Below are 24,245 nucleotides of genomic sequence, written 5' to 3' on the forward strand. Positions count from 1 at the left end.
GATCCACTGCTGTCAAGAACTATGAATAGGTTGAATAAGATGAGAACTGAGAATTGAGTATTCATAGCAGTCTGGTCATCATGACAGCAAGTTTTAGTGGAATAGCAGGACTAATGCCTAACTGGTTTCATAAGAGAATGAAAGAAGGAAGGCAAAACAGCGGGACTATCATCAGCTCTTTCAAGTTTAACTATAGAGAAAAGCAGCTGAAAGGAAACATGGGGACAGGGGCCATACAAAAACAGGAGTTATTACGTATGTTTAATGCTAAAAAATTTGGTTCCTGATGCTGCTTACCCTACAGTACCACCTGAAACTGTTGAACAAGGGTCCTTTTGCTGTAGACACTTGAAGACTTAAGAAAGGTTTTCTAAAGGAGGCAGAGCTACTGTGACCTCAACAGGCTTTTAACTGGTCCTTCCCCTTATTTACTCAACAAATATTTACTGAGCACCTGCTATATGCCACTACTGCTAGGTGAACAAGACTGTCAACATCCCTATCCTTACAGAGCTTCAGTTTAAAGGGAGCTACACACAAGTAAACAAGCACTGATGCTATAAGATATCTGCAACGCTAGCAAAGTATGTGTTGCTATGGAGATACATCTAATATGAGCTGGACTGGTCAGGGAAGGCTTCTTAGCACAAAGTACTGAGTAGAATGAACTAGAAGGACATTAAGAGTTACGTTTGAGAAGAGGAAATACAATGAACAGGGACAAATCAAACATGTAAGACACTATAAATTAGTTTGGACTTACCTGGGGCAGTGAGGATCCATTAAGGTTTTTTAAAGCAAGAGAGGGCCATTTGGAAGATTCAGCTACAGTCTGGATTAAATGATTGGGAGAAGGACATTTCTAGAGACAGAAAACTCAAAAATATACTTAGTGGTACTAAAATGTAGGAGATGATGGCTACCTATACTGAGAGAAAGAAATGGAAAGAAGCAGTAGCGACAGAAAAAAAAGTGGCCAGATTGTCAAGAAAGGCAAGAGGTTTCTTAATAGACTTGGTGACTTGCTGAGATTAGAGGGGGAAAGGTGGGGTCAAAAAGGCTAATTTTTCCAAACTCTGCCAATGCAAGGTATTATTAACAAGCTCAATTACCTAATCTAGCCCTCTTGCTGTTTCATAGGAACATCAGCCTTGCTTTTTCCCATCTGCTATTACATTTACTAGCAACAAGGTTTCTGCTTCTAAACAGAAACCGGTCTTCTCTTCCTCTAGACAAATTTCACAAATTCCTCGGGTTTTCCAAAAACTGGGAAATCAGTCATTTGATGGTGGTAATGTATTTCAAATTAGGAGCTAACTCTCTTCTCAAAGACATTTTAACAAAGACAGAGAAAGTTGCCAAAGTTGAAATGAGACAACAGAAAATGAAAACAGCATCTCTAAGACTTGGAAATTTCTTGATAAAGTTCATTTTCAGTCAAAATGTATGTCTTATTGATGATGAAAAACAAAAATTTCTACTTCTGTGCATGTGAGATGGAAAAAACAAAAATTTCTACTTTTTTGCATGTGATCTGATAATCTCAGATTTAAGACTGTTCAAGGTAATAACCAAAATATGTACAGCTCTATTAACTGCTAAGACCTACACCAAAGTGTCTCTACACACTTGATAAGGTCTGTTGAATTTTAAACATAAAATAAGCTTTGGGGAACACAAAGAAGAGTTCAAAACAGACCATTTGTAAAAGACAATATGGCACATTCACAGAAGGCCTGCAACTGTGCTACACAGAAACCCCCCCACACACTTTGACCAGCTGTACTGCAAAAGGGGTGGTAAAAATTAAGTATCTATTTTCATGGTACATAATATTAAATCAGAAAAAATAACTGTCTTGAATGAGTGAAACGGGGTGCGCTGCTGGATTTTTTTTTCCTCCCAATTCTACTACCAAAAGTAATAACGTTTTTTAGCAGCTTTTGTTGTTGTTGTTGTAACAAATGTCTTAGTGAATCTTCTGCTATTCGTAGGCATAACTTAGTTATATAAGGTTCTGGGAAATGAACTCGTCTATTCTTGCATCACTAAGTGCCATACAAAATTATAATACTTTTTGAATGTTATCATCAGTTATAATGTTTTTGTTGCCTTTTTTCCTCCACAAATGTTGGTTAGAAGTGTTAATTGATTTTCCTTGGTAGCAGCCTCCCGGACTTCCTGAAGACTTGGCACTGGCCGCTAAGTATGTATTTTAAAATTTGCCTATTTGAGTTGCCGTGAACAACTCCTAAGGAAGTTTCAGTCTCTGCACAAATTTATCACATAAACAAATTAAGACATACCGCCCTTATTTCTAATAATATCAACAGTCTCAATATGGTGGCCTAACTGCAAATAGCAATCTCTCCTTCTGATTAATTTTCAATTCATGCCTCACTGTGAATTCTCCCATCATGGAGGGCCTAGAATATTAATTCTCAGAAGAGACAATAAAGAAGAAAATTTTGTGGGTAGAAACACAAAGCGATGAAGAATTTAAAGTCTAACAAAAAACAAGCACTTTTCACTCTGATATATGAAATCAAAAGTGCAACTTTTAAAAGTAAAGTGAAAATTTTCCGAAAAAAATTTTCAAGGAGGAACCAGGAATTGAATGTAGGACCCTCATACATAGGAAGCAGGCATTCAACCACTGAACTATACCCACTCCCTTCAATAAATTTTTAATTGAGGTATAAAATACATATACAGTAAAGTGTATAAATCTCAAATACATAGCAAGATAAACTTTTTACAAAGTGAATAAAGCCATGGAACCACCCCCCAGATCCCTGGTGGAATATTAGGAACACTCATGTCCCTCACTGCCAGGCTGACTTTCCTCACCACTTATTAGTTGTGGCACTCTTGACTTTACATTATTTTAAAATACAATCACAGCATATGCTCCATTTTATTTTAATAAGAGAATAATTTCACTTTTAACAAGAAAGGTCTTAATTTTTTGAAGAAGTGGGATGGGGAAGGTTTAGCTTACCACCTTAAATATAGGTGACTTTTTTTGCTGTTTAGCCCTTTGTAGTCCTTGGATTTTCAGAAGGGCAATATAAGGAGATACAAAGTTAAATTAATTTTAAAGTTAAATATCACAAGCTTACCTTCTGCAGAATCTCTCATATTTGCAGAGGCAGAATCTGACTCACTTGTCTTCAGCTTTATGCCGTCAGTTTTGTTTCCTTTGTTTTTATTTTCCTGGGATTTTTTCTTCCCTGAAACACAATTATTTATTTATTTATTCATTCACCTCATTCACTCACAATTTTTCTAAATTCTTGAAGGAGGAAATAATCCAATCACAGCAAAACACATACATATTTCTAGGCAGTCATCACTTCAGATTCCTAAAGAAAGGAACAGATGATGCTTTTAAATCATGTGGAAGGGGGAGAAAAAGCAACACATAAACCCTACATTTTTTATATTCTGGGCATTAGTTGCCCTCAGGCTACAACAGCTATCAAACCTACAGATGATATTCTAGAAAAGTTGGTTAATACTGATGTCAAAGGGAAATCACACAACAGTGCTGAATTCCACACCATACAATAACAGAGATGTGAAAGAAAATTAGTTATTTGTTAAATATAAGAGAAAACATAGAATAACTTGGACCCTCCTTTTCAGTTAAGACATGATTATCCGTAATTGTCCAAGTAAGGAACAGAAGCAGAGATTCTGCTGAATTGCAGGAGAAACACATGCACAATGGCTCAAATTATCAAATGCAGAGTAATTATGAATAATTCACTGTCAGTCTACATGGTACTCCAAGGGTCCAGAGAGATTCAGCTCTAGGTCCAGAACAATTCATTATTTCATTAACAATTTGGAGGAGGGAATTCAGGAAACCCTAGTGCATTCCCAGTGATACCGTACCTTAGAAGATAAGATTAAAATGCAACATACTGCTGATAAGCTAGAAAAATGAACTAAAAATCACCAAGTTATTCAATAAAGATGAATAATTCTCTATAGAAGTATTAATACTGAAAGTCCAGAAACTCAGTCTCTTTGGAATTTAACCAGAAATGGTGATCCTTCTTGTCCATTGTTTAATTCTAAATTTTTTTTTCCTGATTGTCTGTGTTTTTCAGTCTTCAGATTCATAACAGATTCCTAACTCATCTTTTCCTAACATAACTTTCTCTTTCTGCAATGCTGCCTGCAACCTGACCTCAAACAGCTCCTGAGGCTGCTCTTTTCCTTTCAGAACAAGCTTCTTGCACCTTTATCTCTGAATTACTAAAATAACAAAGTAGAAACCACTTATAGCTTCTGGAGCACATGGGAAATGATATTCTCCATAACAGAGTCACTACAAAGTAGCATCTAAAATACAGACAACAAATAAAAGTGGGGTCAGAAACACAAGTCATGATTAAAAGTAGAAGCATCAATTACATACAAAGCAAATATTAATCCTAAAAATAAACACCACCAGATCTTAATAAGCAAGCAACAAGAAAAAAAAGTAATGTCTGTTAATCTTAAAAGCAAACAAATTCTAAAATACCATTTTAAACCCCTAATTCTCAGTCTGTAAGAAATCAGAAGGTATTTTTTCAACTATGGAAGGCTTCACTCAAATTCCTAAGTCCATCAGTACATCTTCAAAGGGTCTGGAAGAAACTCGGGACACAAGCATACATTTCACTAGAAAACACATTCTAACAGCAACTGAAGTCCAGAGTCTGTGTAGAGATGACAGATTCAAGGCTCCAGATGGAAGAATTATAAACCATTCCAAGGAGCACAAACACTTTAACACCCTTCATGCCAGTAACCACCTCTTATAACTTTTCCTTTGACAATTTAACAGCACTTAGTCTCAATCTGATGACAAAGGCTCTTGAGGAATCCAGCTGTACACTAAAGGGAATTCGGTCTGTACCTCCTGTCAAGCCGTTTTCTGAAATCCTTGTAGAACATATGACCTTCCCTACTGTAAGTGATGCCCAGTCCATTATCAGACTGCTTATCAGTCCAAATCAAATACTTATCACCCACACCCAAAAAGCAAATATAAATGATTATCCGGCTACATAACTGCTTTCTGTGCTGAAATAGATGTTTGCGGTGGTCCATGGTTTCTTTTACCATGGAAAGGGCTCCTATTTAGTACTCAGATGCTTGGTTCAAAAATGGAAGTGGATTTGGCCCAAAGGATAGGGCATCCACCTACCACATGGGAGGTTCAAGGTTCAAATCCAGGGTCTCCTGACCTGTGTGATGAGCTGGCCCATGCGCAGTGCTGATGCACGCAAGGAGTGACCTGCACGCAGGAGTGTCCCCCATGTAAGGGTGTCCCCTGTGTAGGGGAGTCCCACGCATAAGGAGTGCGTCCCGTAAGGAGAGTCGCCAGGCAAGAAAAAAGTGCAGCCTGCCCAGGAATGGCGCAGCACACACGGAGAGCTCACGCAGCAAGATGATGCAACAGAAAGAGACACAGATTCCAGGTGCAGCTGACAAGAATACAAGTGGGCACAGAAGAACACAAAGCGAATAGACACAAAGAGCAAAACAACTGGGGGAAGGGGGAAGGGGAGAGAAATAAATAAAAAATAAATCTTAGGAAAAAAAACGGTATTCAGAAAAAATATTCCCTAGGCCACACTCGCAAATTTTTTTAAAGACATCATACCACCTCATGTGTCTCAAAACAGGCCAATCAAGGTGACCTTTTCCTAAAGAGCACTTGCTTTATGCTTTGTATAGGAATAACCTTTAAAAAAGCAAATACAAATGGAGAGATTTAGTCTCTTTGCCTTCCCCTTACGTGTAAATCTTATATACACTTAAAAAAAAAACATGCCACACCATAAAATTTAATGGAAAGACCAATGCCAATCTGTTGTAAAATTCCTCACAAAGATAATTTCAAACAAATAAGACTGTTCTTAACTTCTCAAGTGCTTTATGAATCTAGTTAGTCATACAAAAAGGGGGGGAGGGAAACTAACCTCTATGTAAATAGAGTATTAAATAAACGGAATTTCTAGATTTACATTATAATAAAGCAAAGTATGACTTTAGTAATATCATTCATTGCTAAGCTCGCAAAATGAAGTCTATATGTAACTACCTAAAAGGTGAAAGTGCTATTTTAAGTTTTATTCTCTGCCTAAAAGAATATTAGAATACCTAGCCAACACAAATTAGCAAATATCCATTTTTGGACTCCTAAATCTATCAGTGAAACGTTCCCTGTTTTTCATGTTCCCCCTTTAAAAGCCATGACCATGGAAACCTGATTCACTGTGAACAGAGACCACCTGTGGCAGGTACACCTTCTGTATCCTGTTCTAAGGGCTAACAAGAGTAACCAGTCATGGGCTACCAGGCCGTCACAACTTTGGCACAAGAAATATTTATTTCAGATAATTCTCTGTCAAGGGAAGCCATATTGTGCACTGCAGGATGTTTTAGCAGCATCCCTGGCCTCTACCCACAAAATGCCAATAGCACCCCTGCCCCTAGCTGTGACAATCAAAAGTGTCCAGACATTGCCAAATGTCCCCTGGAGAACTATTTCTGGGTGACTAAAGACATGGGCTGCATGGTCTGTATGTTTATTAATTCAAAATTATAGGAAGTACTTGAATAATACTAATACAGCTAATTCTAATAACTAAGAAGTGGAACAAGTAAATTTACCTCCAAAAGAATTTTAATGAACCCTGATAAACCTAGTTTATGATAGAATCCAGTTTATCATGATTGATTCATGATAAATCTCAATTCCATTCAGTCATGGAATTGAGATTATCTGATACATACAACATTTTCTCAATCTTAACTAGAAGCATCATTATCAGGATACTTCCCATCAGGACCTTAGACTAGAGATGGGAGGGGCTACTGAAATCACCTGTCCTACCTGCTCATTTTGCAGGAGAAAATGAAGGCCAGGGCCACAGAGGGACTTATCCAAGCTCACACAATTGGTTTATGACAACAAGATTAGAACCAGAGTATCATGATTGACACTTAGGTATTCTTAGTGTCACTCACAAAGTCAAATATTCTAACAGGTGGTCATATAACCAGATACATTTCCTTAAATCAGTCAATTTTTTTGCCTGATTGATTTCTCTTCTATATGCAATGAAATTAAAAAGACAAACTCAAGCCTATAACAACCTTTAAAAAGAGAAGGGTTTTTTTTTAGTTTGTATCTGTGAGGCAAGAGAGACCTCAAGAACTGGGAGGGCAGAGAACCCACTGGGAGCCTGATAAGTACACATGTGCACTTACCATCAGCTTCCTGCAGGGTCTTACATGGCGCCTACTGCCAGCTGGGTGCTCCACTTGGTCTAAACAAGAAAGATACAGGAATGAAACACAAGGAAAGTGAAATGGAAACAATGACAAAGAATATAATGAAGGACAGGACGAAATTGTGTGTTTATAGAAAAGAAATGCACACATAAAGATGAAGAAATTGAATGAAACAGAAGGAAAATAGTTATCTACTGCATCAAGGTTCTCAGGAAAAAAAAGTTAATCTTTATTTACTTAGCTGCTGATATTATGACCAATTCTGTGTGCTTATTCTCAAGCTGGTACCATTCCTGCATTTTAGGACCAAAGCCCTTACCCGCTTAATGTACCACTGTGCTTATACTCCTAAGGCTTCTCTAGAAGACCCTGAAGTCCAATCCATACCTCTTATTTTACAGGCAAAACATCGAGTACCAGAAAGGTGAAATAATCTGCCCAAGATCACATGGCAAAATAGCTCTAGAGGAGAATAAACACCTGAAGATGATAATGCTAACTTCACTGCGTTCTCTATTTCTTAAGACCAGTTAAGACTCCCACCGTATCTATAGCAAAGGGACAATGAAATTGAAATGCAGTTTTTTTTTTTCATTTTAATTTTACCTTAACACCAGAAATGAGTACCAGCCAAGAGTAAAGAGCTCCCATCTGAGCAAATATGATTCACCACTAAATTATATCAATAAAACTGGATTTTCTAGTGAAACAGCTACCATACAGAGAAATCCAACAGCCATAATGACTACTTTTTAAGACAATGTGTAGCATTTATACTTCTGGCACCGAACACACAAATTACAAAACCAAAATCGCCTAAAGCATCACATGAATAATTCAACATAGGTCTGAATATAGTCTGCTACTCTAAAAACTAGACAAACAGTAGGAAATTCTAGACAATGTTTCACTTAATGTTCAGGCTGCAGAGGAAATTCTAGCAGTCCTCCTTAAGTTACATTAAAAATTCATTCCAATAATAAAGGCTCATCCCCTTGGTGATTTAAATGAATTAAATTTAGAACCATATATAACTTACTTGTGCTGCCTCCTCACTGAGGAGCTATCCAACTCTCAAGTATAAATCAGAAACAAACATCAGTGCCCAGAAACCAGGTATATATCTTTTGTTTGGAGAACTCACCAACTTATTTGGATATACAGCTGATTCCAAACCATCTGAGATTCCACCTCTGTGGGCTCTACAGTGTCCCATGAAAGGTCATCAAGACAAGGGCTACCCTGAACAGGGATTAACCCTGAGACTCCCCAAGGAGTGGGCTGTACCTATACCTGCTGCCTCCAGGCCCTTACCATTTGTTCACCCCTTAATACCTGCAATTTAACTTTCATCCTTCTCCACTCCAACGGAATTCCATTTCCCATGGTTACCTATGACCTCATAATTACAAAATCCAAAGTTTCTTCAGGTTTAATTTGCTTCAAGTTTCTACTTAGTATCTGACGGTTTGATGAATCTTTCATTCTTAGTATCTCCTTTCCTCAGTCATATCACACTAGCATCTAGAATCTCTTCCTTTCATGACCACCTGGTTCAATAAATCTTCCTCTTCTTCCTGCCCCTAAAGGACAGTGTGCTGTACAGGAAATCTGAAGGTTGGAACCATGCTTTCGGAGGTTGAAGAAAGACTGCAACAGAAGTATGCAGCTAAACTAAAGGTAGGCAATCTTAATTTAATTTGGCTAAATTTAAAGAGGGAGGGAGGCAGAGACCACAAGAACCACAATACTTCAGAGAAGAGCCTCCAAAAAGATCATCTAGTCTGCTTCCCAAACATCAATATACCTCTGAGCTTTATTTTATTAAATGAATTGCCCAAAATCTCACAAGTTAGTAGAAAACTTTTACCCATCTAATTTGCTACTCCTCCCACTGTGTTGTAACAGTCTTGTTAGTAGCCCTTTCTGTGTTCTAGTTTCACCTTTTTTTTTTTACTTCTAATTTCACCTTTAAAGAAAGGAATTCACAATAATGCCATCTGCATTGCAGGCAAATTTGAGAAATTCATTAAGTATATAAATTCACTATACATCTTTATAAATTTATTAAAGGCAAGGGTGTCTTCTGCATGGTACTGATGTCAGCATTGAGGACACCTGGTTTAGAGACAAATTAAGAGTTGTAAAAGCAAGATAGAAAGGTTTACCTGGGGAAAAAGCAAAAAGTTCATGTTAACTGACTTCTTTATGGGATTAAGAAAGAAAAAAAATTTTTCAACATTTTGAAAAGACAAATAATTCCTTGCTATTACTGAATAGTCAGTAAGGAAGTTCAATGGATAATAGCAAAGCTGTTAAGACTAAAGAATGGCCAAAATGTTGCTATCAATGCCAGTTATGGGTGAGATGGTCAGTCAGGCCTGTGTAATGAGAGGAGAGACACTAACAAAGAGATAAAACTAAGCTTTCCACAAAGAATGAAGAGTCCATTTCAATATCCTTAATGAATGCTTAAAACAAAAAGAAATAAGATAATGACATGGGTGCCTGGGGGTCATCAAAAGTTACTGACAGGAGACTGGGTAAAGCTGAGGCAGGAGGGCTGATAAGAAAACAGCACCTCAAAACTGCAAGCAGAAAGGATTCCAGAAAGGCGCAGGGTCAACAGTTATCATCCCCAGGGGAGTATCAGATGGTCAGGAACAGCTTTCCCAACTGGCCTAGGAGAGAGCAGGGGAAGGGAAGGAGTTGCATGGGGCACAGAGTTGTCAGTCCACAGTGTCTGAAAAAGTATTAAGTGGTATAAAATGCTACAAGATGTGATTTCTATGAAAGGAATATGCTACCTATTTTCTATTTTTCTTTTTAACTTAAAATAATTTAGAAATTTTGCCTTATAGTAAAAAATTCTGTTAAGCTCCTATTTATTTACCTTTGAGCATAAGTTCAACTCTTTTTCTGCAATTAAAGTCATCAAGGGCTGTCTGTAATCCTGGAGGCAAATTATAAAAATAAAACTTCTCTGGTTTTAAGTTGCTCATAGTATTAAAAACAGGACTTGAGGTTTTGCTTCCAAGAGAAACAAAGGAAAAGTTCTGGATTTTTCAGTTCTGCAGATCTCAGTATAAATTCCTGAAATACTTGCTTCCCATCAGGGGGGTTGCAGGGCCTTTGCTGCTGTGGAGGCCAGAGGCCACCCAACTCTCCCAAATGTCAGGCCAACAAGAGAACAGCAAAGGTCACATCTGAAGGGAGTCTGGGCTTTTCATTTTTCTAAAAAAGTCTTTTCGTGGCTTTACCTGGTTAATTTCACATACCAGAACATGTTCTCCAAATAAACTTTAGAAAATTCAAATTAAGAAAGCATTAAGTTTCCTTAAACACTTTGGAACCTCAGAAAGTCTTATGCCAGTAACAAAATGATTTTAGAGACTAAATACCGAAATTTAAACAAACTTCTAGCTTGTTCTATTTTATAATTAGTTTCTTTAATTTCTAGGGTTCTTCTCATGGCTTTTCAGTAACCTTTACTTCACAGGAAAAAAATGTATCCAAATTTTGAAAATCAATATATAAAAAAGGAAGAGGCAGCTACAAAATAAAGAATTTAAGTTCAGGTGTCAGTCCCCTGTGGCCAAACAAACCAGAACCAGGAGATGCACACAGGCTGTGGGTTACAAGTGCCTGGCAACCTCTAAAACAGAGGGGGAGGGGACAGGCACACCCTTGAGAATTGGTCATTCTCAGCAAAAAGCAAAGTCATTTTTTTTTTCCTTTTAAAGGAAATTGTACAATACTATATCCTAGTGAATTTAACTATAAAATTTTAAAATATTTTCAGGGGGTAAAATCCAGATTGAAACCTGAGACAGATATGATTAAATGCTTAAAATTCATTCATTATTTGCTTACAGAAATGCCCACAAGAATGATGGTCAAATCTTATCACTAATTAATAAAATCAGGCTACAGTGTATTCACAGATGAGGGCAGGGGGAGGAGATACATACAGAAACGTTGGCAGGTAGGTCCCAGAGTGATGAGATTGTGGGTGAGGGTCTGATATTTTTTTCCCATGACTGCATTTTCTAATTTTTCTTGGATGAACATTTGATTACATTATGCAAAAATAAATATTTTTATAAAGGGAGGTATCTACAAAAGGGAAATTAATGAGACTACTGAAAATGTTCCTATTGGTTGGGATTAATATGTACAATCTTATACAAGTACGACTGGGAAAGGTCTCAACTTTCGACTTTGCACAGCAAAAGGTAGTATAGCAGTGCTTCTCGTTATAGCCATCTCTTATCTGTTCCAGAAAAATACACGATCCTCCAAAATATCATGTCCACAAAGGGCATACCATTATAAAGATTAAATATTCACAACAGAAATGATTAAACAGCCAAAACCAGGTAGTCAAATTACCACTGTGAACTTTTTGGTGACTATCCTTCAACTTTTTTTTTTAGGCACCACTTTTCTTGTGCACATGCACACAATTTAATGTCTCCTCCTTTCAAGTAGCCACACACTTCTTTTCTTTGTTTTACTGTAATTAGTTACTATATCCATCATTACTTAAATCAGATACCTAATTTAAACAATAATATTATATAGAGAATCTCTTCAGCTACCAAGCTGAGAGTCATAAAGAATACTGTTCACCAGGCCTTTATTTTGCTTTTCCTAAAAACACAGAAATTAAGCAATGGCATTGGATGTGTCATACGTTAGTAAAGATTAAATAATGAGTATATAATCAAGAAATACTAAACTATGTAGTTTCTGGTATAATTTTAAGATTCTTCTCTTCATCACAGTTGCTCAAGGATCTGACCCTACTTCTGTGGAAGACTTCAGTGTCTTCCCTCCGCGTTCTGGCCTGCAGATGTGCCTCTCGCAGACAATGCAGGCTTACTCACTGTTTCAGACAGAGACTTGGGCAAGAGTCTGATGCACCAACAAGAAGCCAGCTCAGATTCCTCCACTCTAAGCTAAAAACTGCCAAGTCTATCTTTCAGACTCAAGAAGTAGAAAAGGAACTAAAATGTATTTTCCTCATGATTATTTTTTAAATGACGGTTTAAATTCAAGTCCTAACTTCTAATAGAGTTCCACCTAAAAGCAAAATTCTACTAGCCTACTTATCCATATATCTCACTTTCAGATATGCTAATTTCCATTAGTCTACTACTCAAATTTAGCCAAAGTGAATTATTCATCCTAGAATAAAAATATTTTTCTCTACTTATTGTAAAGTTTCTGGAATAATGGCATAGTAGAGAGAAGCATTTTGATACTTTTTTCTTGGGTGCCTAGTATCAACAAGGCACTTTAAGAGCTACAAAATATGAAGATGTCTGTCCTAAAAGAATTTAAAATTGAAGCAGTACGTCTATTTAACTTGGTGAAAAACAAGCCCCAGGAATTCACTACTAAGGTCAACAAAAAAAGCACATTTTGAAGGGAAAACATGTTCCAGAGAATCTGTATTTCATTCAAAATAAAAGAGAGGAAAGAAAAAGGGAGGGAAGGAGAACATGATGTAAATAGTCAGTCAGCCATGTATTCCAAGGGAGCAAAGGTGTGCTGGGCTCTCTTCAAGAAGGAAGTACTGGGCCTTACAGGTCCCAACACTGAGGCTTTTAGAAACACTGAATCTTAGTGATGCTCTCCAAGGAGCACCCACATTATCCTTGAGATGACGCTTTTTCCATCTTTTGCCAAAACAGGAGTGAAATACTGACCACAGGGAACAAAAGTAGCCTGCCTAGAGGAAGGGCACATAAAGGACTAGGTTCAAAACACTGGTCCATCCTAGACCAATACCCGCAGCTTGGGAAAGGTGTCTCAACCTCAATCTAGTCTCTCATCTCACCTGCTCCCAGGAGGTTCCTGTGTCCCAGATCACATGTCTTCCCTGCAAAGAACTGACCCCCCAACTAAAAGGAGACACTAGACTGGGCTCTCTTCCCCTTCCATGGTGTTGCGGTGGTATTCTGAATAAAGGAGGTCTTCAAAATAAATGTGGCCCACAAACAACAGAAACCCACAAAGCTGAAATGGCATGAAACTACGTGCAGTCCTTGGGCCATGATTTAATTAATGAGAAAAAATCCTGTTCAAGGCAGATGGGAATCAACTACAATACACACTTTGTCATAACCACCTGATACAGCTGTCAGGGGTAGTAACAAGACTGCACATAAAGAAGTTTTGCACAATGCCTGGTACAGCCTCAATAAATGGAATCAATTTTAAGAATTATCCACAGTAGATTCTACTAAACAAATTACAAAAACCCTACACCTGTAAGTCTAAATTGTAAGCATATGTTCTTTCTTATGAAGACAATGACACTATACTTCCACTAACAATTCCTAATGCATCCACCATTTATTGTGTTCATTTGTTCTATGCTGATTCACACAATCCCACCCAGATATCATTAAAGAAATATACACAAGTACAATGGGATTAGAAGTTAAACTGAGTGAAGAGAATTCTGTCACTCACTCATTAATGTCCACAGCAATATATATTAATGATCTGATAATATAAGTTGTGAGTATATTTCATTTTGTAAATCTTTAATGCACAAATTTCATTGCTTCTAACCAACTGCCTATGCTTCATTTTTAAAATTAAACTTTCAAGTTCCCTTTAATGGTTCTTAATCATCGGGGGCAGGGATCTTAGACCTCTTTGAGAATCAGGTAAAACTTAAGGCCTCCCTCCCTAGATAGAGGCACAAGTGAACCTAACACAATTTTTGGTGGCCCTAAACAAACTCCTGAAGCCTGCCCAGGAAGGCATTGTTACTACTCCATTGTTATTAGTCAGTCAGGCTGAGTCTGTACAAACGTGCACATCAACAGAAGGAGTAAACTTGTGTGCTGCTCTCAAAAAGAATGTCACCTCCTCAGAATACTAAACAACAAAAATGCCACACAGATCACTGAAACACTGTTTCCTTAAAACTTATCAACTTAATTAGAAGCTTCTAAGAAAATGGTCTTTTCATACTTTTCATTTTTCCTGATTTCACATCTAGAAGACTGTAAAACGGAGGACTTCCTATCAATCATATGTACAGAAACTGCTCCAATACAGTTACTTTCAAATCTGCCCAGCAATTTAATATCTAAGAAAATGCACCCAAAATCCATCCAAAATGTCACTCGCATCAACTATGAAGCTAAGAGACAGGAGGGTCATATGTGGCCCAGACTAGATAAAAACAAGGCAGAGGACAGGAAGAAACGAGAAACCCTTCGTTTGGGCAGCAAGCAAACTTCTTTCCAGGCACTTGCAAAAAATCAACTTCCAAGAGTTATCTAATCCACCAACCCATGTAAACCACTCATGTCCCAGTTTATGTAACTAGTAAAACAAAGGTTTTAAGGGAGAACAAGGTCTCTAGCACATAAAGAATTCTCCAGTACCTATGTTGTGATCTAGCTGCAGATCCAAAGCAGCTCTTTACTCTTATCTAACTTGTAATCTAATTAATTCATCCCACGTCACCAAAGCAAAATATATGGGTTTTTAAAGGATATTTAGCTACTAATAAACTTCTAAAAACTAACAGATTTGTATTCTATCGAGATTGGGGCTATCAATAGTTACTCTTATTTATGTATTTAGGATGGCCAGTGAAAGAGAAACTGTCATTTCTACTCCAGTCTTAATCCTACAAAAATTAACATCCATACTAGGTAAACAAACAAGGATTGTTCCATCTGTAAAAAGTCAAAAGCTGCAATTAACAGCTCAGATGCTACCTGCAGTTTAAGCTGGCCATTGAGGAATCTGGAGTTCCTTCTCCACTATAGCACTGCAAAGTCAACAAGGCAGGGGAACAAGGAACAGCCTGAGGCATTCACTTCTCTTTGGGACACTGGACATTCTGCTTAACCCCAGTAGTGACTTTATTCCACAGAGAAACAAGTTCTGATAATCTCATACATTTAAAAGAACAAGCAAACAAAAAACCTGACAACAGAATAAGGAAAGCATATTCAAAACCTCAAATTGGCTAAAGATTGGAAACTGAACCTTAGAAGCCATATAGTAGAAAGAATAACCACAAAAGGCCCCAGAATTGTGTTGTTACACATTCTAAACTGGAATGAAACTTCGATCAGTGCACATACAAGAGCTATAACTAAGTTTTGGGGTTCTAAACATGGGTGAACAAACCAGTTTGCCTTCATTTTTGTGTCATGTGGTGTCCCAGGAAACCTACAAAAGAATGCCCCAAGAGATAGGATTATAAGTACATGAGGAAAAGATTGTTTATCACTGTAGCTTTTATAGAAAAATAAGCAAGGGACAGTGATATTTTAGCCTAAGTGTTGTTTTTCTTTTTAACCAAAGCAAAGGCAATCCTTTGCAGATCTACATAATTGATAAATCAATTTCCTATTGTGTTAAGGGTGAAATTAGGTTTTGGTCATTCAGATACTTATTAAGCTAATAAAAACATATAAAATTCAAACTGTTTTGAAAGCATCAAATTAGCAAGGATTTTGGATGTCATAATCTTATTTTATAACTGTGGTATTTTTATACAACCCACACAATAATATCACTATATTTTATTAGAATAAATCTCTTGCCTCTGAAACTATTCAAATATTCCTTTGTATATTAAAGATAAAAAATATACTTTAATATAGTATTTAAAATAACAACACAGCATTTACCAATGTACTACTATTAATAATAAAACTACCATACCACCAAAAAGAATTTTTAAATTTCAAGATCATGACCACAAAAACCAGAAGTAACAGCTACAATAAATGCTACAGAACACTGAGCATTTACAAATATGATAATTTTCTAGCCTCTTACCCATAATCCCTCAGGACCTTTTCTTCTTAATATATGTGCCTTCCATTCTTGTTTTAACTTTTAAAAAGTTACCTCTTCCTAATCTTATAAAATTAGAAAAATGAAAGCACAGATTACTAAGCAGCAGTGTAGTCTCACCAACTCTTTGTGTTAAGGGGGGAGGGGTCAGGTGTTTACTTACTGAATCTTTAAGGAACTGAATAAAGTACTACCAGTAAAAGTCCCAAGTATATAAAAAAAATATTACATTTTCTTACAAATTCAAGAAGTTCTTTGAAATCTGATACACATACACACATTTTAAAGAAAACCTTGTGGCATACAATTGAGAAATCCACCCCTGCCTCTCAATAGGAAAATTCAAGAGTGCACACAACCCAACAGGTCGGGGCAACTCAGTTCACGTTCTGGCTTTTTTTCGTGCTTTTCCTCCGGAAGGAGTCAAACAGCTAGAATACAACAGCTTTATCAGAAAATGAAAACCCTTAAAAAGGTACTGCTTCAACCAGTTCAGATGTGTTCCTTTTAAAGAAAAAGTAACAAAAATCTCCTCTCATTTTGGCAAAACAAAGGGGAAAAAAAAATCAAACAAATCTCTCTCTTTTCTTGTTATCACAGTTAAAGAAACTGAACAACAAGCACCCTTTAACTCAATTATATCCACAAACAACTGCACTTAAAATTGGTTTCTGGTTTTATTTTTAATAAAATCAAAACATTTATGCTCTGTAACATTCAGCTTATGGAAACTTTTCAAATTATATTTTATTCAACAGAATAGCCAATCAGTCTCAACAGAATACTGCTCATGAAAAAGCTAAACATCAACGGTTTCTAGAAATAAGACAAAAGTAAATAGCTCTACAGTCCTAGACTCAATTCTCTCTGCCATCTGCACTGCAGAGGGAGTTATACAAAAGCTCTGTTTTTGTGGCTTCTAAGCCGATGCCAAAATAACATAAAACACTAAGGAAAATGAAATAGTCATAAAAAGCCAAAACCGACAAATATGTCATAAAAAAACACTTGTAAGACAACAGCTAGCAAAGGGTAAAACTATAACAAATTAGTTTGTTTGGGAGGCTCAAATACATCTATTCAATTCATAACCGCCCAAAGTAAAAATAACCGAATGCATCAATTCTCACCTTAAATTGGCTTTCGAACATCACACACCTCACTTAATCATTGCCTTATTTTTTAGGATTAAAGTGGGCAATTCTATTGTCAGTGGTGAAATTTCATCTTGGCTAACTGATAACGCCAATAAAACACTGCTACTTATTCAGTATAACTGTCCTACTTTACAAACATGAATAAAAATGGGGTTTAAGGCAAGGTAGAGTCACTGACTCAGTATCTGTGTGAACTTGGGCAAGCCACTTAACCCCTCTGAGCAACAGTTTCTTCACTGGCAAAGGAAGACCAAGACCCCTCCTCTGCACTGGCTATTGGGAGGATGAGCAAAGAGACAATGGAGCACCAAGCACTGTGCTACACACGTGTAAGGGGCTGACAAAACGAGTGACTGCTGTCATTGTCACCATCAACAGAAAGCAGTGTTTCACCACAGGACACGACATGCAGGTTAAGTGTCAAATAATGAGCCATATCAATATCAAACTGTTTCATAGTAAATAAACTCAGCCAAGAACTCTTTAATGAGTGGTAAAAAGTAAAGACTGCTACTTTCTGTATTTATCCTTTTCCCTTTGAGAAGCAATAGCAGAGCTTTCAAATAACCCGACTCTCTGCGTCATTCAGCTCCCCTAAATAACTTCAACTAAGTTATTAACATTAATAAGAGCAAACTTCAGAACTGTCCTTGGCAGCACATGAAATATAAACAGGCCATCTGAATGCCAAAAAAGTACTATTCTATCTGAAACTGCAACTTTCAGCTCTCCATACAGCTTTTCACTAAAAGAAACGTCTATTAATTTTTAACTTCCATAAGGGTGTTCTTGTGTAATTCACCCAATTCCTCAGTTCTTTAGAAGCAACTTCATATAAAAAAACAACACTGAATATTAAAGTTCACATATTGTAACAAGCTATTTGTAAAGTGGCACATGAAAATGCCTACGAAAAGGAAAGACAACAGGTTTAAGAAACAATAAATCCACACTTAGAAAAAAGAACCTACAGTTCATATTTAAGGAAAGCATAAGCAAGTTGGTCTTTTTTACTTTCAAGTTACAGCTGGATTTTTAGAAGTCAACTAAACTACTGAACTCACTACAATAAGGGTCTTATTATTTCTTTACCTTTTCGAAAACATAATCGGAATCATCTTTTTTTCCATAAAAGGCAAGTCTCACCTTCCAATTTACATACGGACAAGAACTAGAGTAACAGCCTAAGTACAGACAAAGAATAGCCCACCTCCAGTTATGATGTTTGAAACTGTTTTTTAATGATAGCACGTATTAGGGTTTTTGCAAATTCATCTGCTGAAATTCAGTTGAAAAAATTAGCAAAATGCTTTGCAAAAGTGTAGTTAATCTACATAACTTCCTTACAAACAAGGTTGCACATAAGCAAGAATCAAAGGTACAAGATAAAAATATCAACCTACTGATTTACCTAAATTAGAAGCAATTCACTAGCAACATTAGGTATCATAAAATTTTAAAAAATTCATAACTCCTACTGCGGAGAAAAAAAAATTAAAATGGTATACTGCACTTTTAAAAACAGTGTATCACAACAGCAGCAAAGAGGGGAAACTGGCTTGCAACTATCAGAGATGAGCTCAGCAAAGACATCACCAAGCCAGGAGATCACAAAAGGCAGACCCTTCCAAGGCTAACCCACCAGGACATCACTCACTTGTGCCAATGTGACAAGCTTGCAAGCCATGCGGCATTTAGAGCTGGGGCTGTATTTCCAAAGCAATGGTACCACCTCCAACTGTCCACTGTCCTGCTCCAGCATCTACAAACAAAAACTGTGGGTAAGCACCCTATCACTAAGAAGGTATGGGACCTGCAGCGGTGGCAGAGAGATGTTACTTGCATGCCAGGCACCTGTGAGTACAGTAAGAGCCTGTCCACCTTCATCCACAACCTCCATGCCCAGGCCTCTAACATGTCGCACTGGCCAGGGAGCCTGAAGCAGAGCTGTCTGTCGGCTGGAGGGAAGGCCAGAAAGTCCAACTCCACTGACAATTACCTGTTCTCTGCTTTCATTAAATGTATTCTCTAAATTTTAACTTTAAATTAACCCAGATTTGTCACTTCTACTGCTGGTGCCCACTGCAAATAGGCAAATAAAAGTGGAATAAAGGCAGTGTTTTATGTAGAGGAAAGACCACAGAAAGCCTGGGTTCAAGATCTGCCTCTGCCTCACACTGGCAGTGTGACCTTGGACAAGTAGGCCAACCTCCCAAAGTGTCCCCGTCCTTATCTATAAAGTAGAGATGATCTGTATACCCCAGTGTGAAAAGATTAGATGAGAATGCACATGGAGGGCTCTGTGTCTCCCCAGGGCCTCTTTCTTTATCTCTGTTTCCTACCTGGTATCTAGTAGTTTTCGGTGACCTCCCATTTCCCAATGGCTTTTCTTTCCCCAACATGTGCATTGCTCTTTCCTTTTTTCCCCTCCTGAATTTCCTTCTCCTTGGTCCTCTCCACTGTGCTCTGCTTTGTGACCACAAAGAAGAATCACCACCTCCCCTCAAGGGCTCTCCTGCCACCTACCCCTGCCCCACACCCTGTACACACATCAATTAGAACAGCGAAGTCGTCTGTCCTGCATTCTGCTGCAATAATCTACAAGCTCCTCCTTGGATGTGCAGGTCAATCTGATCTCCCCTCCCAATCCGACCTCTTAGTTTAGTGCCTGGTAGAAAAGGGGTCAATATGTCCATCTGCAGAACAGAGTTTCATAATTCAAAAATGCTCATATGACCAGTGACGGTATACTTTGGATGGACTGTACAAGTCAGAAGACTATATAATATAGTGAATATAGTCAATGATGAGCTGTGGTTAACAGTACAAATGAGACTGTTCGCTTATGAACTATAACATATATATGAAATTATATATGGTGTTAATAACAGAATGGTTTGTGGGAAAAATACATCAAATATAAGCTATGGACTATAAATAACCTTAATTTTATGATGCTGTTCTCTCATCAATTGTAACAAATATGTCACAACAATGTGAGGTGTTGATGGTGGGGCAATGTACAAGAATCCTATATGGTATGCTTGATTGCGCACGATTGTTTCGTAAACTCACAACTTCGCAAATTTAAAAGAAATTAAAAATGCTCATGTGGATTTCAACATGGCCCTCACTATGCATCATCTCAACCATAAATTTCCCAAAGTGTTACTAGGTTGCCAAATTCAGTCCCTCCTCCTGGAAGACTGCTCCTAAAAGCGTCAGGGGCCTCAGCAAGGCTATGCCTGACTATGATCCACTGTTATGCTATGCCTCCCCCTCCCCACCACTTCAACATTACAAGATTCATCTTATTCATTTGCTGACCTGCAGTCTCCTTGCTTTCTAGCATGTAAATTCCACAAGAGCAGGGACCTTTTTCTTTTTAGTCCTCTGTTTTAACTCCAGCACCTACAATAATGCTTGATAGACCAATATATAAATATTTGTTAAATAACTGGACGTATACACACACACACGGCACATACTCCATCTATCCACTTACAACTTCTCTGACTCAATCTCCTGAGATCCTCTGAATGTACTCTCCTCTCTTCAACATAGTGAAATCCCCCCATCCTATCAATAAAGCCAGCCTAGAGGTCCTTTTTCCTCTTCTGAACTTCAACAGTCCATACTGTCTATTCCACTAGGGATGCACTTGTTTTTAATTTATTGCATGAGACTGTGTTACTTTGCATATGGATCTTTTATGCCCCAAAATTGACTATAATGTTCTACAGACTTCAGTTATTCAGAAAATATCTTTGGAGAAGAAAGTATTTCAAATATCTGCAACTTCAAAAAACTTTTAATTTTAAACTTCAACAATTTTTTACTGGATTATTCAGAGACATAAACTATTTCCTCTTTAAAGTGATTATAATTTAACTGTTTTATGGTAACTAAAAGCCATAATAGGCAAATACTCTAAGGTAGTTGATCCTCTCAGGAATTTTACAAAGGATTACCAGAGCCTATTAAATAACCTTAAAGCTCTATGCTCTTTATAGTTCATTACTGGCTTTATTATTAACTTTCTTCTTCTTTACTGTCCAGCTATCAGCTAAAAAACTTCCTTCTGCTTTAAATCTCTTTTCTTTCTAACATCCTCCTCCTCCTAATCTGCTGTAAACAAGGCAGTCAATGAGCAGAACTAAGCCTAAAATAAGGGGACAACAGGCATTCAGCAAAGCTCCGATATGAGGAGGAAGAGGTAAAGAGGGAGGAGACCCAGTGCCTATTCTGGCTTACACAGGTACTCAATAATTGTGAGGAAACGACCCCCAAATTTAGCAGTTCCTCTGCAAGAAACATACAAGTCAACTGTGAGCCACTTTGGTGGTGTGGCAGTTATGTGTACCTGCATGGGTCAGGTTATCTCATTTGCTCTTGACAATGACCTTGTGAATTTAAGTCTCCATCTGTATTTATGACACCCTTTCTAAAGCTATGGAAACTGAGCCTCAGAAAAGGGACATAATTTGCCCAAAGTCACATACATAGTAAAAACCCAGGGGCTGTAATCTTCAATCCTACCATTAAGGCCATTTCCATAAAGTCACTGTTGTTCCTTTAGGAAAAAAGAACTTCAGATTTTTCTGTAGTCAAGAGGACAGAACCACACATTCTGACATTATAATCTACATTTTAAAGAAAACTTGCAAATTGTCTCTCATTTCTCATGGTAATAAATGGGGGGAAAGAGAAGGAGTTGATAAATTCTTCTACGGTTGGCCTTTCTATGTTACTTTACAGACTATAATCTTCCTAGAGTTCACACTAAAATAATCTGAAACATTAAAAACCTTCCCTTCTTCTCTACCTGAAAAATCTGATCTCCCCACCCAAGGAACTTAGGTACCATCTTCCTATAGGAGCTGCTCTGACATATAAAAAGTAGGTTGAATTACAAAGCTAAGAATCTAAAATAAATTCAAATTAAAAATGCCAAATGTATGTACAACTTTAGCCCATGGCAAAACGGCATGCTCCCAGGTCAGACATCATGAACTGTGTTCTCACAGCACTGTGTTCTTTTCCTTCAACAAGTGTTTGTGAGTTTTTGTTCACCAATCAAGGAATATTTAGTGAGGGCCGACCATCCAAGTGCTGATCAACTACTTCCTGAGTAATTGTCTCCCCCCACAAGACCAACAGGCACCAAAGAAGGGTCACAGCTGTTTTTCTGCTCACCACTGTGAGCTCACCAATCTAGCAGAGTACCTGGCACATTGTAGAGGCTTAAACATCTACATGAGTGAAAGAGATGGACACGGGGAGGAGAAGGGGTCACTCTGTACGTAAAGGCATCAGTGCTTTTTATTGCCTAGAATGTGCCTTCTGGTCCACTAGAGGTCTGCTGAATTCTGAAAGGCACCACATGCAATGCACAGCTGTAGGCATAGCAGCTGTCATGCAAAGGAGCTGGGGACGTACAATTAGGAAGAGTTCACCCCTTTGTTTCCTTCTGCCTGTCTCAGAACCAAAATGAAGTTCAGGGCCACTGTCAACGTATCTGTCACCTGTGTATCTTCAACATCTGGCTTTCAGAAACACTAAGTCAACATTGCTGTTGAAAGAAACTTAGGTTGATTGACTTTCTGACATCACTGCATGAAGAGATTTTATTTAAATGTCTCAGGTCACACATAAGACCTAAGTAGAACTCAGCTAATTCAAAAAGTTCTCCACTTCTGATCTTAGCAAGCTATAAATTAGCCTTCACAAAATATTTTCTTTAAATACAAAAAAAGGTTTGATTCATTATTTAAACTCTCCAAAATAAGGTCATAAGAGGCAGAGAGAGGCCTCTGTACCAGAAAGCTGTTTAAAAAAGACCACAAATTTCAAAAGAAAGCCTAAGTCTTTTTATTAAGACCTAGGATACAGTAAGTTATATCCTGTCCAGAGTAGTTATAAAAATAGTAACAGGATAGTAAAAAATACTATTTAACTCAATATAAAAACCCAACAATCCAGGCAGCTATAAAAATATAGATGTGTAAGTTCACATTATCACTAATAAAAGAGTTCCCATTTTCAGATTTTCAGTCTTTTCCTCCACACCCAATTAAATCAATAAAGAAATAAAGAAATTAAAGGATAAAAAATAAATAAAAGCAAAGGAGTAATGATGTTCCAAACATGGACATCAAAGTATGCTGAAAAGCCTTACAATGAAGTTGCTATTAAGTTATTAATATATTTAAATATATGATTTATGCTTAATGGCAAAGTAAAGATCTCCACCCCTTTTTCCAGACCCCTGCAAGTGACAACTTACCCGGCAAGGCTGGTGACATTTGTTATAAGCATAATGAATACTAAATAAAGGAACAAGCTGAATTATGTGAAAATCTGCAAAAAATAAAGCACTAAGCCTAGTATTAACAAATTCCAATACTCAGTTAAAACAGTTAAAAAAAAGAACCTTGGAATTTTCTAGACCCTGATCATTGCATTCAAGATCAAAATATTAATGCCCTAAAGCAATTACAGTCACATTCAGTAACTAGAGGCCTACAGCCCTTCCTTGGATGAGTTCGTTATATTTGCATTATGCTGTAAAATACAAAGAACATGTATAATTGAAAAATCAGAATGGACTTCTTGCCCACATTTTTAAATATTGCTTTGGTAGCACCTAAAGTGGGCAAAATATTTTAAAAATATATTTTTATTTATATAAATAAGAAACTACAATACTGGGCCTTGGCACATATTCAAAACTGGGCTCTATGAAAGCTTTGCAAATTCACATTAAAATTCTTGATTAAAAAAATACCCCCCCCAAAATCCCAACAATGCATCAGTATGCCAGATGGAAATATGCTATTCCAACCAATCGTTTTTTTCTGAACAGAAATTACGCCCTCCCTTTTCTAAGTATGACTCCACTTTATGCTTTAGTTTGAAAATATCATAAATGAATAAAGCGAT

General features: G+C 37.3%; 1 protein-coding gene across 9 annotated transcripts in view; it reads right to left on the minus strand.

Annotated features, from left to right (window-relative positions):
- Window positions 1-24,245, minus strand: part of PRDM2 (PR/SET domain 2) — a 135,110-nt gene that overhangs the window by 58,026 nt on the left and 52,839 nt on the right. For 8 of the 9 annotated variants that reach the window (XM_012528965.4, XM_071217778.1, XM_071217779.1 and 5 more), the window contains one exon: window positions 3,123-3,233. In XM_012528965.4, the coding sequence (XP_012384419.2) occupies window positions 3,123-3,233 (111 nt within the window). Of the gene's footprint in view, window positions 1-3,122; window positions 3,234-7,278; window positions 7,338-24,245 lie in introns of those variants that run through there. The other variant, XM_058304359.2, reaches the window with a different exon arrangement.

This window comes from Dasypus novemcinctus, chromosome 9 (assembly GCF_030445035.2).
Source record: "Dasypus novemcinctus isolate mDasNov1 chromosome 9, mDasNov1.1.hap2, whole genome shotgun sequence".
NCBI lineage: Eukaryota > Metazoa > Chordata > Mammalia > Cingulata > Dasypodidae > Dasypus > Dasypus novemcinctus.